Genomic DNA, 14,666 nt, shown 5'->3' on the forward strand with positions numbered 1-14,666 from the left:
TGAGCTGTGCCTGGGTCCGACTCACAGAGATGGAGTAGTTTAAATGTTGTTGACGGGGCAGGGTCTAGTTTTATTGTACTTTTATTAGAGTTGTGTCAGGATGGATCACTTGTCTTTTTATCTGCAAACTAAATCTACCTACGGGTACAAATAAAGATCCTGAACCTGGAGCCGATTGGCTGACGCCGGGGGAAGTGCACGTGATGTATTGTATGGTTTACCCAAGGCCTGGATGCAGGAAGGGGCTGATCCCCTCACAGCTCAGTAGGCCAGTACCAGAGTCTTGAAGCGGATGATGGACACATTAATGCATCGTTTATAATAATCCAGTGATATACATAATTTAATTTAGGAAATACCCACCTTGGATAATTTGTACTTTTAAGATTTGGTGCTTAATTATATCAAATTATAATAATTATTTTGAACTCTTACATTTTTAATGCAACACGTCTATTTAAGTTATGTTGTTTTTAAATGATTCAGCTATTTCAGGACATTGGAGATAAACATGTGGTTGTTTATACAGCTACAGACAGCATACAGCTAAATATGCTAATGTACAACACACAAACGTTAGCTAGATATGTATGTCCTTAGCAAACCAGCATTAGATAAATAAACCACTGTGTTTAGCAAACTAATGCAAGCTAGCTATGCTACTTGCACCATGTATGTGGAGTTGTTGGAGGAGCACGCGACATAAGATTTTCATTGCCAACATATACGCTGTATCTGCTGTGCATATGACAAATAAAACCTTGAAACCTTGAAACCTACTATCCTTAGCAAACGCATCCAGAAAAAGGTTCAGGCAGAGAATCATCGGGTAGCGGACTGGAGGCTGGTGCAGATACAAGAGTAGAAACCTTTATTACACACCTTAAAAGTGGGGGTTACTTCAGTTATTTGACAATTACACGTGTACAATTGACTATATATAAATAAATAAATATGAAATTATGACACAGAATAGAGATAAAGCATGATGTAAACAAACTGCAAAGCTTGGATTAAAACTGATTCATTTTTAAGGCTCATAAATCTGAATGATCTGATCAAATAAGAACTGTTTCACTCCCTTAGGCTCACATTTCAATATGCTGAATGATGTGCCAAAAATGATAAATAAAACATGTATTTCCAACAGAACAAAAGTAGGGAACGTGCTTCCTATCTTCCTTTCACCTTCTGCTCCTCCTCTCCTCAGCAGGTCCCAGGACGAGCTTCACCGACACAGAATGCCAAACAGTCTGGGGATTCTGTGTGTGTGTGTGTGTGTGTGTGTGTGTGTGTGTGTGTGTGTCAAAGGCACTGTGTCACTGCTGTCCTCCCCCCTCTCCCTGCAGCGTATGGAGAGTTGTCTTTGCGTCCTCACTGAGGCAGAGTGCTGGAGACTGTACTCTTCCTCCATTATTCACAGCTTATAATGTCTCCTGTAGGGATTTGACGTGCAACTAAAAAGCGGTGGCAAAAAGTTCCTTATGTTAATTAAAAGCACTGTTTATGTTAGTACAGTACAAACAACATTTTAACAGTTTGGATTCGAGAGTTTTAGACTTTTCCTCGAACTGGTTGGTACTCAGTTAGACTTGCTTAGGTGATGATTTACAAGGAAAGGCCCTTCCTCTCTACCCAGATGTCTGTTAGTTTCATTTAGTTAAAAGAACTGTACATACATTAAGTTAAAAGAAAATGAAGGTAGAAACTCTGAACTGTAGGAAAAGTGTCGGTATATTCGCTTCAAATAAGCCCTCCTTTAACTACAACAGCCTTTTTGTGTTTGTGAGTTCAGTTTAATGGCCAAGTTGCAGTCGAAGCAGGAGGGTTTTCCTTCCATGATGAAAGATTTGTAGATTTTCAGCAACCCTGATATCCATGGAGAGTTGTTCCACTATTCTTTGGAGTCATGGTGTTAATAAACAAGCTAAAAAATGCTCTAAATAGCTTGTTTTTATATGTATTGGGCATGCACATGAGGAAAAGTACCTGCATTAAAAGGACAGTCATGCTATCGAGGCGACACATGCTGGAGGATTTGCGCAGGAGACTTGGTAAAGGGTGGGTGTGCTCAATAGAAACCTACAGTCTGAATATATTCTGGGACACTGTGCACCTGCTCGAGCTGCAGCCTGGATCCGGAGTCTCTGCAGGAGCAGCAGTCTGAGGTGTCAGAGCAGGCTGGAGGTGAGTCAGGCCCAGCAGCCCGAGACCCAGTGGGGGAGGGGAAGAAAAACAACAGACAACAAGTTATTCCTCAGATGATAATGCTTACAGGGGCTTGGATATTCAGCAGGCACGATGAGATTATTGACTATTGTTCTCCGGCTGCAGCTGATCAGGAGTCGATGTTTTTGTATATTTTCGTTCCTTCAGAGCGTTTTTCTTTCAAAGGACTTTCCAATGACCAAGCATCTTAAAAAACAAGTGATTGGTTCAGGGACCAGAAGCAAATCCTTTTCCTATTCTCTGTGCTTTGTTGTGTTGTATTGAATTTAAAGATCAAACCTCTTTTGTTATTTGTACCTCACTGATCTGCTGCATTACTGTCAGATATATCTGGCACAGTGACTGCTTTGTGAGTCGGCAGGAGGATTAACATTAAATATACAGTCACACAATAATGTTGTCATCGCTATGAAGTACATTATTTCACTTATATTGCTGAAATACTAACCATGGTGGCTCAACATCCCGGGCCAAGTATGTCTGCATGTGTCAAAACAGGTCTTCTTGACGTCCATCACTTCAGTAACACACTTTCTTTTGTTAATTAAAAGCTAAGCAAGAAATGATGTTGCAGTACAGCCAAAAGCTGTGCATATTTTGTCCATTGAAACGTTAAAAAAAAAAAGTGGTTTAGTTGTGTGTGAAGTTGTAGGAGACATGGTTGCTCTGTCCAAATGCTGAATATGATACATAAGTAGACAGTTGGTTAGCTTAGCTTAGCATAAAGACTGGAAACAGGGGGAAAAGCTAGCCTAGTTATTTTCAAACTAACATCTTCCCCCAAACAATCTCTAAATTGTAAGCAGATCATGAGCTAAATTATTTATTTGGTTTAGCTAATCGTCCAGAGCTAAACACAATACTGTGTCTGTTCTGTTTGAGTGCAATGGAAGGACAGCTGTGTGTGTGTGTGAGTGTGTGTGTGTGTGTGTGTGTGAGTGTGTGTGTGTGTGTGTCATCGTCTTTGTGCCAGATGAATCCACAAAGACACATTATTACACATCAAAGGAAGGTGATTTGAATATTCATCACATTAAAAGCGCTGGCATTATGCTGTCAAATAATGCAGCCATTATACGGCATGAATAGAAAACCTGTTACTTCACGTGTTGCTCGTGTTGGAATACTGGACAATAAGAGGGAAAAATAATCTCTAAATTCACATTTGAGTAGACAATGATGTGCTTAATCAATAAAAAAAGCTCTAATTGTGTTTTAAATCTTCTTAAAGGTCAATAAATATAAACATAATCCTAGATACTGATTTAAAAAAAGATCTATACATCAGCAGGGGCAGCTGCTACGGTACGTGCATTTTAATTTACTGATGCACTCGGGCTTGAGTGCAGTATATATATATATATATTAAATCTGTGCTTCACTCAGAGCGTGGTACAGTAGAAAAGCACAGACAATAATACCAGTTATGTAACGAATAAGCTCTAAAACGGATCATAATCTGGAGAAACGTCATGTCTACATGGTGTTTAGAACACACACACACACACACACACACACACACACACACACACATACACACACACACACACACATGGTGGCTGATGTGGGATTTAAAAGCCCAAACCACTATGAAAAGAAATGTTTTGGTGCAGATCGTTTATGCACAGAATATAAAAGCACCTAATGGCAAATATGGATTCTGCTTTTTATTACTTAGAGCAGGTTTTTAAACAACAGTCTCTCCTCAGATGTTTTGGGTAGGAGCTATTCAATGTTTAATATTAAATAATTCAACTTTTATTTATTTAATTAACATGAATAACTCCAATATTTCACTCATAGTATTAATGAAACCAACCAGGCTCGTTGTTTATTTGCTAAACATCACGCTTGTCTGGTCAAAAGACACATTTTCCTGCTTCCCTGGTTCCTCGGGTACAGTTAAATGTTGAGTTTTTTATTGAGTTTGAGATGAAATTGCCAGCACGTCATGTTAGATATTTGTTTTTGGATCGAATACGTGCCAGGAGTGCAGGCTGATCCTCATGTTTCTATTTAAAGGGGGGTTAAAGCAGCGTCAGGGTGGTGCACGTGAGGCCATAAGGTAAAAATAATAACACCTGCAGCGTGACATCATCCAGATTCAGAGGTAACATCCCACACAAACATCTTTTCCACGCCTCATAGTGAAGGTGTACTTGGCTTCCTCTCTGCTCTCATGCATCTTTAATACTCAGAGATCAGACTCATGATTCTGGACGGTTCCTCCCTGTCTTTCTTTAATCAAATCTGAAGCGTCTGCTGTTGGCTGGAGCTGCAGTTTGTCCTTGTGTTTGTGCGCCCTGAGAAACTCTGAGAAACTCTGAGAAACTCTGAGAAACTCTGAGAAACTCTGAGAAACTCTGAGAAACTCTGGTTGTTTTCTTGTTAAAATCTCACAACAACAGACCTTTGCTTGGCCTAAATATTTTAAATGGGTTAGCAGGAAGATGCCCTCTTTCCTCTTTTGTTTTCCTCTCTCTCCCAATGTGCTGTGAACAAAAAGGAATTGGATCTGTCTTAAACTTAAGTGTGATTGAGACTTTCAAAGGTCACCTAATATGCATTTTTTACTCAGACTCAGAAAGATTCAGGTAAAAAAGCTGAGCTCATTTTGTCCACTTTGTGATGTCACAATGTTTTTCTGGGTTGCACAACCATAAGCCAATAACCAACCAAGGTAACAACCCCCCGTCATCACCTGAATCTCCTCCTAGAGCACCATTGTGTTTTTGAAACCAATCACGTCACAGAGGGGGCGTGGCCAGCAGCAGCTCATTAGCATTTAAAGCTACAGACACAGAATCAGCTCTTTTGGAACAGGACTGAAACAGAGGGGGTTATGGGATGCTACAATGATCTGTTTGGTGTTGCAGTCAATCAGAGACATGTTGTGTAGTCATCTGAAACCTTTAATATATTGTTTACAGAGAGTATAGGGGACCTTTAAAGCCCCATGTCAGATAAAGCCTCACAGACAGTATATTGAGCAGAGTAAAGAGGATCACAGCTACAGAAAAACAAAAGCATTTTCTTTGATAATAAATCACAGACAGAGAATACAATCACAGCACAATACTTCAGCCGTTTTCTGTGAGAAGATTACATTTAGAAACAATTGCAGTGTCAATAAATACCACACAACCACATGCTGCACGCTGAAACATCCATCAAACCGCCTGCGAGAGAGTCTCACAACTTTGTGTTCAATAAGTGTGCTAAAACGCGCCTAAATGAGACTAAAAACCCTGAAGTTTATCTCGTCAGAGCTGTTCAATAAAAGATGAGCAGGAGAGAGAAAGAGTTCCTCCTTCAGGGTGATTGTGGTTCAGCAGATTTACACACACATAAATCAGGATTTTTCAGGAGGACTTTTCCCTCTGTTGTTCTGTAATCGGCTGCTGCGGGATCAGCGGTGTTTACTATGTAAAGCTCCATTCTTGTTTAAACAGAGTCTGAGTCCTCTGTTATTCTGCAGGTAGACCGAAGGACAGGGGGGGATAAAACAGGAAAGAGGAAGGAGTGAAGACGCATGGAGAGAGAAAGGATGGTAGTAGGATATTAAACTAAAGTTTGACCAGACTTTTAAAAAATCACACTTTTTGTCTCCCATTTTTTGTCCTTGGATTTCTTCTCAAAATTTCGGCTTTTTTGAATTTCCGACTTTTTTCCTGAAAATTGTGATTTGTTTTCTTCAAATTTCTGAATATTTTTTCTAAATATCGACTTTTAAATATGTAGTATTCTTTTGTTTGTTTGTTGAGCAGACTGGGCTCTGGTTTCAGACAGAGGGGGAAAAGAGGTGCTGCAGTGTGAGAAAAACAAAGAGCTTTCTGAACATTACAGCATGGAGACATGTCCCAGTTTTTGAGACTGAAATACAGAACTAAGGTTAAGGAAAGCACCCTGAATTGTACTTAAAGTACTTGAGTTCTTAGTACTTAGTTACTCCACCATTCTCTCTGTTTCTGTTCCTCAGGCGCTCAGCTTCCCACCTCCACAGCTCTGCTTCTGAATATAAAACAGCGCTGCGTGTCACCTGGCAGCTCCATCATCCATCATCTGATCGGATCATTAGAGGAAAAATGAAAACAGCAACGAGTCCCCCGAGGAAACTGTAATGACTCGCAGCTCCGTCATATCTATTGATGCTGATGTCTCAATTAATGACATGTCTCCCTCAGACATTACGCCTTCAGGTAAACAAATCTCTGACTCTGAATCAACTCCAGAGAGCTAACAAGGTTCATCCGACAGACTGAATGAGGATTGTTCTCAATGAGCACACAGAAGCAATGAGGTTATTTATTGGGCTCAGGATCTTTATTCACAGAGGTCAAGATGTTCTTTATTTTGTCTCATTCATGCTTTAGTATTTCTACCTGAGTTGAGTGACTTGTTGAACGTTTCTCTGTAATTTATTGGATGATATAAAAGTCAGTTTTTTACAGATTAATTTTGGTAAATTTGCCATTTTAGAACTTTCTAATTTATTCTGTATTTTTACATATAGTATTCTACGAGTCCTATATTTTATTGCATTTTTAAAATGATTTAAAATCTTTTTGAATGGTCATTTGTGTTTGTTGCTCTATAAGGATATTTCCTGTGTGAAATTGGGCCATAACAATAAAACGTTGATTTATTAAACTCTTTAGTCCCTTTGAACCATTTAATGATATGTTTACTACTGTTCATATGTTGTCATTTACAGTTTATGTTTATTTTAACTTGTATTCTATTTTATATATCATTTTTGATCATATGTTTTATTATATTTTAACTCGTGTGTAACACTTGTTTTTTTTCTGCTTCTATTTCACTTCTCAAATCAAACTTTTGCAAAGTAACTTTCTCTAAATCCTCTCTTTTATTAGAGAATTAAAAAAACTCTTACTTTGAGGAGAAGCAGAATGCAGAGGCTGGTTGGACAGACAATTATAATATCCATTTCATCTCAGGCAGAAGAAATGAAATAAAAAGACAGTTCATTTCTGCACCTCCCCCCAGAGAGACTCATCCTGGCCATTTCTGCATAACACCTCTCTGCTTCAGTGAGTTTAGGAGATATCGGAGAGTATTAACCATCGAAGGCTAACATCTAAAAAGATTAGAACATGTTGCAGGGCGGGGATCCTCTCGGCGGATATTTGGGGACCTCATTATGGACGCGTTTACGGCATGAAATGCTCCATAACACCTATGTGTAACAGCAAACATCTGCATACTTCCTGTAACCTGAAAATAATCCACATTTCCTGGCAGGGTGTCCTCTGAAACTGGCTGAGGACAGGCCACCTTTATGCAGAGTTATTATGGGATGTTTCCTGTTTTCACATCAGGCCTAAGTGCCAATGTTGCCAGAGGCTTTGAGGACGAAGGGAGGGTTAAAGACCAAAAATATAGATATACAAAAAGAAACCTTTTAGAGTAACAAGAAGCTGGAGGAGGATGTTTGGGGAGCTTAAATGGGGCAAAAACAAATCATAAAAGATTAAACATGTAAAATATATAATGGAGGGTTTAGATTTAAGTGGAAATTAGGGTCATGATGGTCAGACTGGGGAGGAGAAATCATGCTGCTGCTGTGACGATCCTCTGCTGCTCTCTGCTGGGGATCAGGAGAACTTGTGTTACAACCTGTTCAGCATCTTGTTGTCTTCAGAGGACATATTATGCTCAATTCCTCCTGATTGGTCCCTTTCCTCCTGAAGCAATAAAGGACAAATTGAAAAGACGGGCACTATTGTTTTTAATGTGTCGGGAGAGAGCGGAGGTGATAGAGATGAACAATTGTGCCAAATTATCTTTTCTTATTCCTGCTATCCCACTTCTGTCCCACTGCAGCACCTCAGACCGATAACAGAAACACAGCAGAGATAAGACGGAGAGAAAGAGAATAAATGAGTGAGGAAACAAAGTGGTCTGTGTGTGTGAGAGGGAAATATACTCTCTTATATTTCCTGTAGAACACATAGAGGAAAGAAGCTGTTTAGTAGCTTTACATGTACACAAGCTGAGGATTATCCGAAGGATTGGAGAGGATTTCAGTCATTTGGAGGAATTATTAACTATTAAAGGTCTCCATTATATTAATAATAATCCCCTCTGTTTCATCCCAGTCCTGATTCTGTGTCTGTAGCTTTAAATGCTAATGAGCTGCGGCCGGCCACGCCCCTCTGAGGTGATTGGCTTAAAAAACACAATGGCGCTCTAGGAGGAGATTCAGGTGATCCGGTGGGCGGGGCTTACCTTGGTTGGTTATTGGCTATTGGTTGCACAACCCAGAAAAACATAGTGACATCACACAGGGGAGTGTCATGTGTTTATCCTCTCATGGCACTCGAGAGGATAAGGTTTTATAATCAGTAGATTGCAGTAAACTCAAACACAAACCTTGATGTTGGTATTATAAATGCATACAAAAAGACACAACTTATTAAAAGATTGTTTTTATTCACAATAGAAGTGTAACAAATATAGTTTCTTAAAAAGTCTGCTGCTTATTAATATCATTTTAATTCATAAGATCTGAAGATTTTTATATAAATGTAATCCGGCTCGTTCGCCTGAATGGAATATTTACACTTTTATTTTCAATAATAATAACAACAACAACAAAACAGATTTTCCCCACAAAATTAAGATATTGCATATAAATGCAAAGTAAACTATGTGCAATGGAATGATTATCAGCAATACTTTGTACAGATACCTTTCTGAGGTTGGTCTCACTCATTCACACACCTCTTAAGGGGCAACACGCACCGTTTAAAACCCAGATTAATCCAGCCATGTTTAACGAACCCTCGTGATTAAAAGTAAAGAGTGATATAAATTAGAAAATATGTTGGCAGAAAGGGTTCATTTGACACAAGGACTGACTTAATTCTGAATATTAAAAACAGGTGGCATTACCCTTTAATTTTCACCAAAAGAAAGGAACACAATAACCAGAAAAATCACCAAAAACAAAACAAAATGAAGAAAATAAAATACAAATAAAGTCTGCATATGGATGCCTGATGTCACACGGTGTGAAGCTGAAGACTCTTATTTTGAAAAATCAAATACATTCTGCATTTCAGGTAGACCAGATCAGTGTCACATGAGAGAAAACATGTTTAAAAATGACTTTTTTCAGATAAATATTCAGAAATAAACCCACTAAATTCATGTGTATGCTAATCCATCGAGGTTCTGACTCCTATCAACCCGTTAAGACTGAATTACAAGTCAAAATACTCACACAGTTACTCAAACAGACCCAAAATGCTCTCAAGGGAGGGAAACTGCTCAGTCAAAGATCAATCGAGAAATCTTTGAAAAATAACCACACCTTCAAACTCCGTGAAGGAAAACAACACAGATAACCCCCACCATCACGATCTCTGTAAGAATATAAGCTTGATTTGTTATTAGATTTCATATATAATAATAAAGGTTCTCTTCACTCAAATGTGGACAGCATCCATCCCCTTCTTTTGCAGAAAAGTCATCTATCTAAGGCTGGAAAACTACCACCAGTTATTGCCTTTATTATTCCCTACCTACTTTTAATCTGTGTGCAATTTAAGTGCACTCAACCCCCCCGAAGTAGCATTATATTTTCACCTTTATACATATTTATTCGGCAACTTCTAAAGTTTGACTTTGAATGATGAAAAGAGGAAGCAAATTAAAGTATCTGATGATGCTTTGCAAAAAATGTTCATTTCCTCCTTTGAAATTTGCATGATGAAAGCCAATAATGGGCCAACACATAACTAAAGAGTATTTATAGAGGACACTCAGCTGTTTCCACAATCTGCAGAACCTCTCCTTCCTTCCTAAACACACATCTCTATGAACCAACAGCTATTACAGGTCTCCGTCTGCATCTCAAACAGCTTCTTTACTGTGTAATAAACTCTGAAATAGATCTGGTTTATAATGTATTGCTTAATATTCCTATTTTCCGTGTCGGATAAAGTACAAATGTGTGATCTATAATGTTGGGATGCGCCTCATGAGGCAGATTTGGATCATTTCCTACACTAACAGCCTTTAGAAACACTCCTCTCCGCACTGCTTCAGCTCCTTGTGCTTTCCAGGATAAATGAAAAGCAAAAGCACAGAGAACAAGACAAAAACAAATGCATATCAAATATTATTCACTTCACATTGGATGGTACATTCATACAGCTCCTATCCTCCCGTTGGTTTGATCCCAGGGTTTCCGGCACCATTTCCAGCTTCTTTTTTTTGGTAGATAAATATGCAATTACCCCTAAGCCCACAGCGCCCCCTGGTGGTCCGCCCCCCACAGTCCTATGTTCACCACTACAGAATAAATTAACACAATCAGCAAAAATCAACCTTTACAAACACAACATCACAAGGGTAATAAATGCCTCCAAACAAACCGTGAGCAAACAGAGTAAACACGATGCGTCTGTACAGAGAGCAACAGGAGGGATTTCTCACAGCACACACACTCTAATAATGATCGATTCAAACAGGAACCACTCACTGATAAGTGTGTGTCCAGACATGGGTAGTACGATTCGGTGTGTCCATTCGTTTGTATGAATACAACCGGGTGAAAATCAATTGAGAAACTCATTTCTGGGATTAAATTGGATTTTAAAACAAACTAAATCAGCAGCTCCTTTTCCTTAATCGGTTCTTCTCTAACGGGTCCATCATCGTGCTGCTGCAGAAAACTCAGCAAGTGTTGGATATATTGAGAAATACATGTGAAAGGAATCTACTTTTTAAACCATCTGGGTGTTTTTTAATAATCAATTTAGTGAAAAGATGGCAGACCTTTCCTTTACAGCCTGTCCCGTGATACCTGGGTTACATATCTTTAAACCTGCAGAAGAAAAACCGTCACTCAGTTTAGTTGAGACAGTTGATTTAATACTGATTTATGGGTATTTTTAATGACCATTTCCTTGTTTTTATGTAATTTCTCCATCAAAATAGACAAAATAAAGGCTCAGATTGATGAATAAGTGGCTAAATTAACTTCTGATAGTTAGTCTGTATCTATCAGAGCTCAGAAGGCCAAACAAATCTTTTAAAAGATCAGGTTTGGTCATTTTCTATTTGAATTAAGTCATTTTTGGAGCTGAGAATACTCCGTCTGTAACATATTGAATATTTAGAGGGATGTTTATCCTCAAACCCAACAAATTGACATTGTAGTTTTGAATTTTGGTCAAAAGCACAAGTGAATAAGTGACTGGTACATCATGTTCTCTACTTCAGACTCCGGTCATGTAACCCAGGTTTCACATGGACTGCAGTAGAAGGACCTCACCACTAGAGGTCAGTGTTGTAAAGGAAATCACTCAGACTTCTACAGGTGTGAAGATATTTAAGGACAGATGTTCGCCTCTGGAGGAAGGAAAGACATATCGGAATAATTGAATGTGATCCTCAGAAGGATCTCTGCAGGTCTGATCCCCCACTTCACCTCCCGGGCTGATTCTAAGCCAGAGTTAAATTGAATCTCCAATTAAAAAGCGGGAATTATCCTCCAATCTGTCTCTAGTTTTGGTGTAATCCTCATCTGAGGCAGACTTTACTCAAAGCTCTGTGAGTGTGATTTCTCCTCCGACTCCTCGTTCCCATCAGTGAAGGCACTAAAGATCGAAGACTAAACTGGGTTTTTATCGGGCTACAGCTCTGAGAGGCATCCGGAGAGATCTTCACTGAACGACAGACGTGGATGAGTTGAAAGAAAATGTACAACGACAGTTTTGAGGACAACGAAATCTCAACGACACAATGGTAACGCTGCTGGAATCAGTATGGCTTCTTGTGTCTGTGTGTTTGAGAGAGAGTGTGTGTGTGTGTGTGTATGTGTGTGTGTGTGTGTGTGAAATACTAAAGCAAAGTGTCTGCGTCTCCTCATAGAGGAGAGAGGATCCTACAGGCTGCTCTACACTGGAGCTGGAGGACGGAGAACAGATGAAGATGAAGAGGAGGAAGAGGGTTTGACTGATACACAGGTTTGTTAATGAGTATTAGAAACGTTTAGGGTCTAAAAAAGCAGTTTTTCTTTACGCATCTTAATGTTATTTTTGATTAATTGGAAGGAAAGGAACATTTTCAGAAGGTGTTTGTGGAAAACCTGAATCAAATTTCCCTATCTCAACTCACCTATTCCCAAAAAGTACATGGAAGGTGAGAATTTATCGTTGACGTTGGCTGCCAAAAAACAATTATAGAAATAAAAAAACTCAGCTCTATGTCCACTTATGCTCCCTTACAGCTGAGGAACCAGGAAATGTGGCTGACAGCTGCACAAAAGTGGACATAGAGGTAAGATTTCTTCCTTTTCTTTGGTCGTCAACACTATAACACACTACTGAAACCCTGTATTCATCGGCAATGAGCTTAATGTCAAGATAGCGAGAAATAAAATCCTGCAAACGTGGATGAGGGAAAAGAAACCTGCATCAGTCAAACCCCCAGAGGTATCAGTGCAAATGTGAGAAAAAGAAATTAATCCGGGATGCACGACGCCAGATAACGACACAGATGAGATAAGCTTTGTGGAAACGTCGCGGGGAGAAAGTGAAGTCAGTGGCAGGCAGAGAGCTGGAGGAAGAAGCAGTCAGGTGAAGCAGGAAGCAGAGGTGCTCTGTGGGTTTATCAAAAGAAGCTCTGGATGTGCTGCGTCTTTCCTCCACTCCCACAGAGACAAGACATCCCAAGACAACCGCACAGTTTTATAAAAGCAGAGGGAAGCCGCTTCCTGTCGGGATAACAAAGCAGGAGGAGGAGGCGACGTGTGTGAAGAGCGTCCGTTTTAATCCTCATTCCAGAGCTGCAGTCTTTCTGGGTTCTGGTGCCCGAAGCTCAGGTCCAAAATCCAGGTGAGGTCTCTCAGTGTTCCCCTTCACAAACACAAAGAAAAGCTACTCACAACAAAAATCTCTGACGCAGAACGGTGTCCCTCTGGAGGTGGATCCACTGCCGCTCGCTGTAATGACATCCTCAGAGAGCGGGTTCGTATCGCAGGAACATTAAAACCCGTCTGATGATATCACTGCAGCGTGTGTCGAGTCAGCACTGGGCAGTATTTATAAGTGTTGGTTCACGGAAAAAGAAAAACTGGATTCTACAGCAAGAACTCACGAGGATGAGTTCTGTTTTTGATCCCGTTTAGAAATGAAAAGAGGAATCCCAAATCGAGAGGCTTCTGTCACCCCGTGAGGCAGAGTGTTTTCAGCAGGAGGCTCAGGTGTACAGGATCAGAGGTTCTCGCACTTCAGTGAGGAGGGGTCTACTCCACCTCGTTGGGGAGGTCTGTTTTGTCCTTCTTGATGACGGGCAGAGGGTGAGCCTCGGTGTTGAACACCCAGTGGTCGAACGCCAGGTGGTCGTCATCGGAGAAGAGCAGGTAGAGATACCTGAGGGGGGAGGAAGAGGAGAAGAGAGAGATCAACACACCATAAAATCATAATGCATCAGCAGGATCACAGCTGAGGGTACAATGAGGAGATCCACAAGTTAAAATGTACTTTCAAAGATAATAAAAGGACATTTGGGAAGCAACTGCTCTTTTTTCACGGGGGTCCAACATGCGTCAAGCATTTTCCCACCTCACATACCCTTTCCACACTTTAGCATGTATAACTGCAACTATGTAAACCAAAATATCCTGTGGAGACATCCCAGACTCACTCATTTGTACTAGTTTTTACATTGGCATCATTAAAATGTGTCACTTTGAGCATCAAAATACATTTTGCATGCAAAAATAACGATACAGATGTTGAAGATAACTGGCTGTGACGTCCGTTTACTGTTCGAGACATCTCTGGGTGCTATTTTGTGTTTAGCTTTTGCAATCTTTATGGGCCGTCCTGCCAAAACAAATATGAAACAGATGTGGAGCGGAGGAAGACAGACGGGTGTGGCTCGGACCAGTTTATGAAATTCTGCGGCAGGATGTCATCAGATGTTATGAAGCGAGTCTAAAATAAAACGATCCCTGAAAAGAGGAGAAGGAAGGTAAGTTAGGGAAGATTTTAGGGATGCGGTGATAGAGTTAAGATTTCACCCTGAAGATTAAGAGAAAGAGAGTCAGTGTGAAGAAAATGTTTTAGAGAGAATACAGACTGAAGACAAAGGACATTTACTACAGTACAACTTTGAGGGACTCTTACTTTACTTGAGTATTTCAATCTTAAGCTACTTTATACTTCCACTCCTTCAAATCAAATACTGTGCTTTTGACATCATCAGTGACTAGAAGTATAAAAATATAAATAAACTAATGAAAAATGATCCACTATTATGGGTTAAGATCCCTGGAAGTATACAAACTCATGTAAGTCAGACTCCTCTGCTCTGATTCCAATGGAGGCGTTTCAGGCAGGAGGGGGGGGGGGGGGGATTTTAGTCTTTGCAGACCATTTACATGCACTAAAACCTCT

General features: G+C 39.9%; 1 protein-coding gene across 1 annotated transcript in view; it reads right to left on the bottom strand.

Annotated features, from left to right (window-relative positions):
• Positions 1 to 8,665: 8,665 nt before the first annotated feature.
• Positions 8,666 to 14,666, bottom strand: part of man1a1 (mannosidase, alpha, class 1A, member 1) — a 126,826-nt gene continuing 120,825 nt past the window's right edge. The window contains exon 12 of the mRNA XM_063901783.1: positions 8,666 to 13,637. Within this exon, the coding sequence (XP_063757853.1) occupies positions 13,511 to 13,637 (127 nt within the window). The 3' untranslated portion in view covers positions 8,666 to 13,510. The remainder of the gene's footprint in view (positions 13,638 to 14,666) is intronic.

Source organism: Eleginops maclovinus, chromosome 15, assembly GCF_036324505.1.
Source record: "Eleginops maclovinus isolate JMC-PN-2008 ecotype Puerto Natales chromosome 15, JC_Emac_rtc_rv5, whole genome shotgun sequence".
NCBI lineage: Eukaryota > Metazoa > Chordata > Actinopteri > Perciformes > Eleginopidae > Eleginops > Eleginops maclovinus.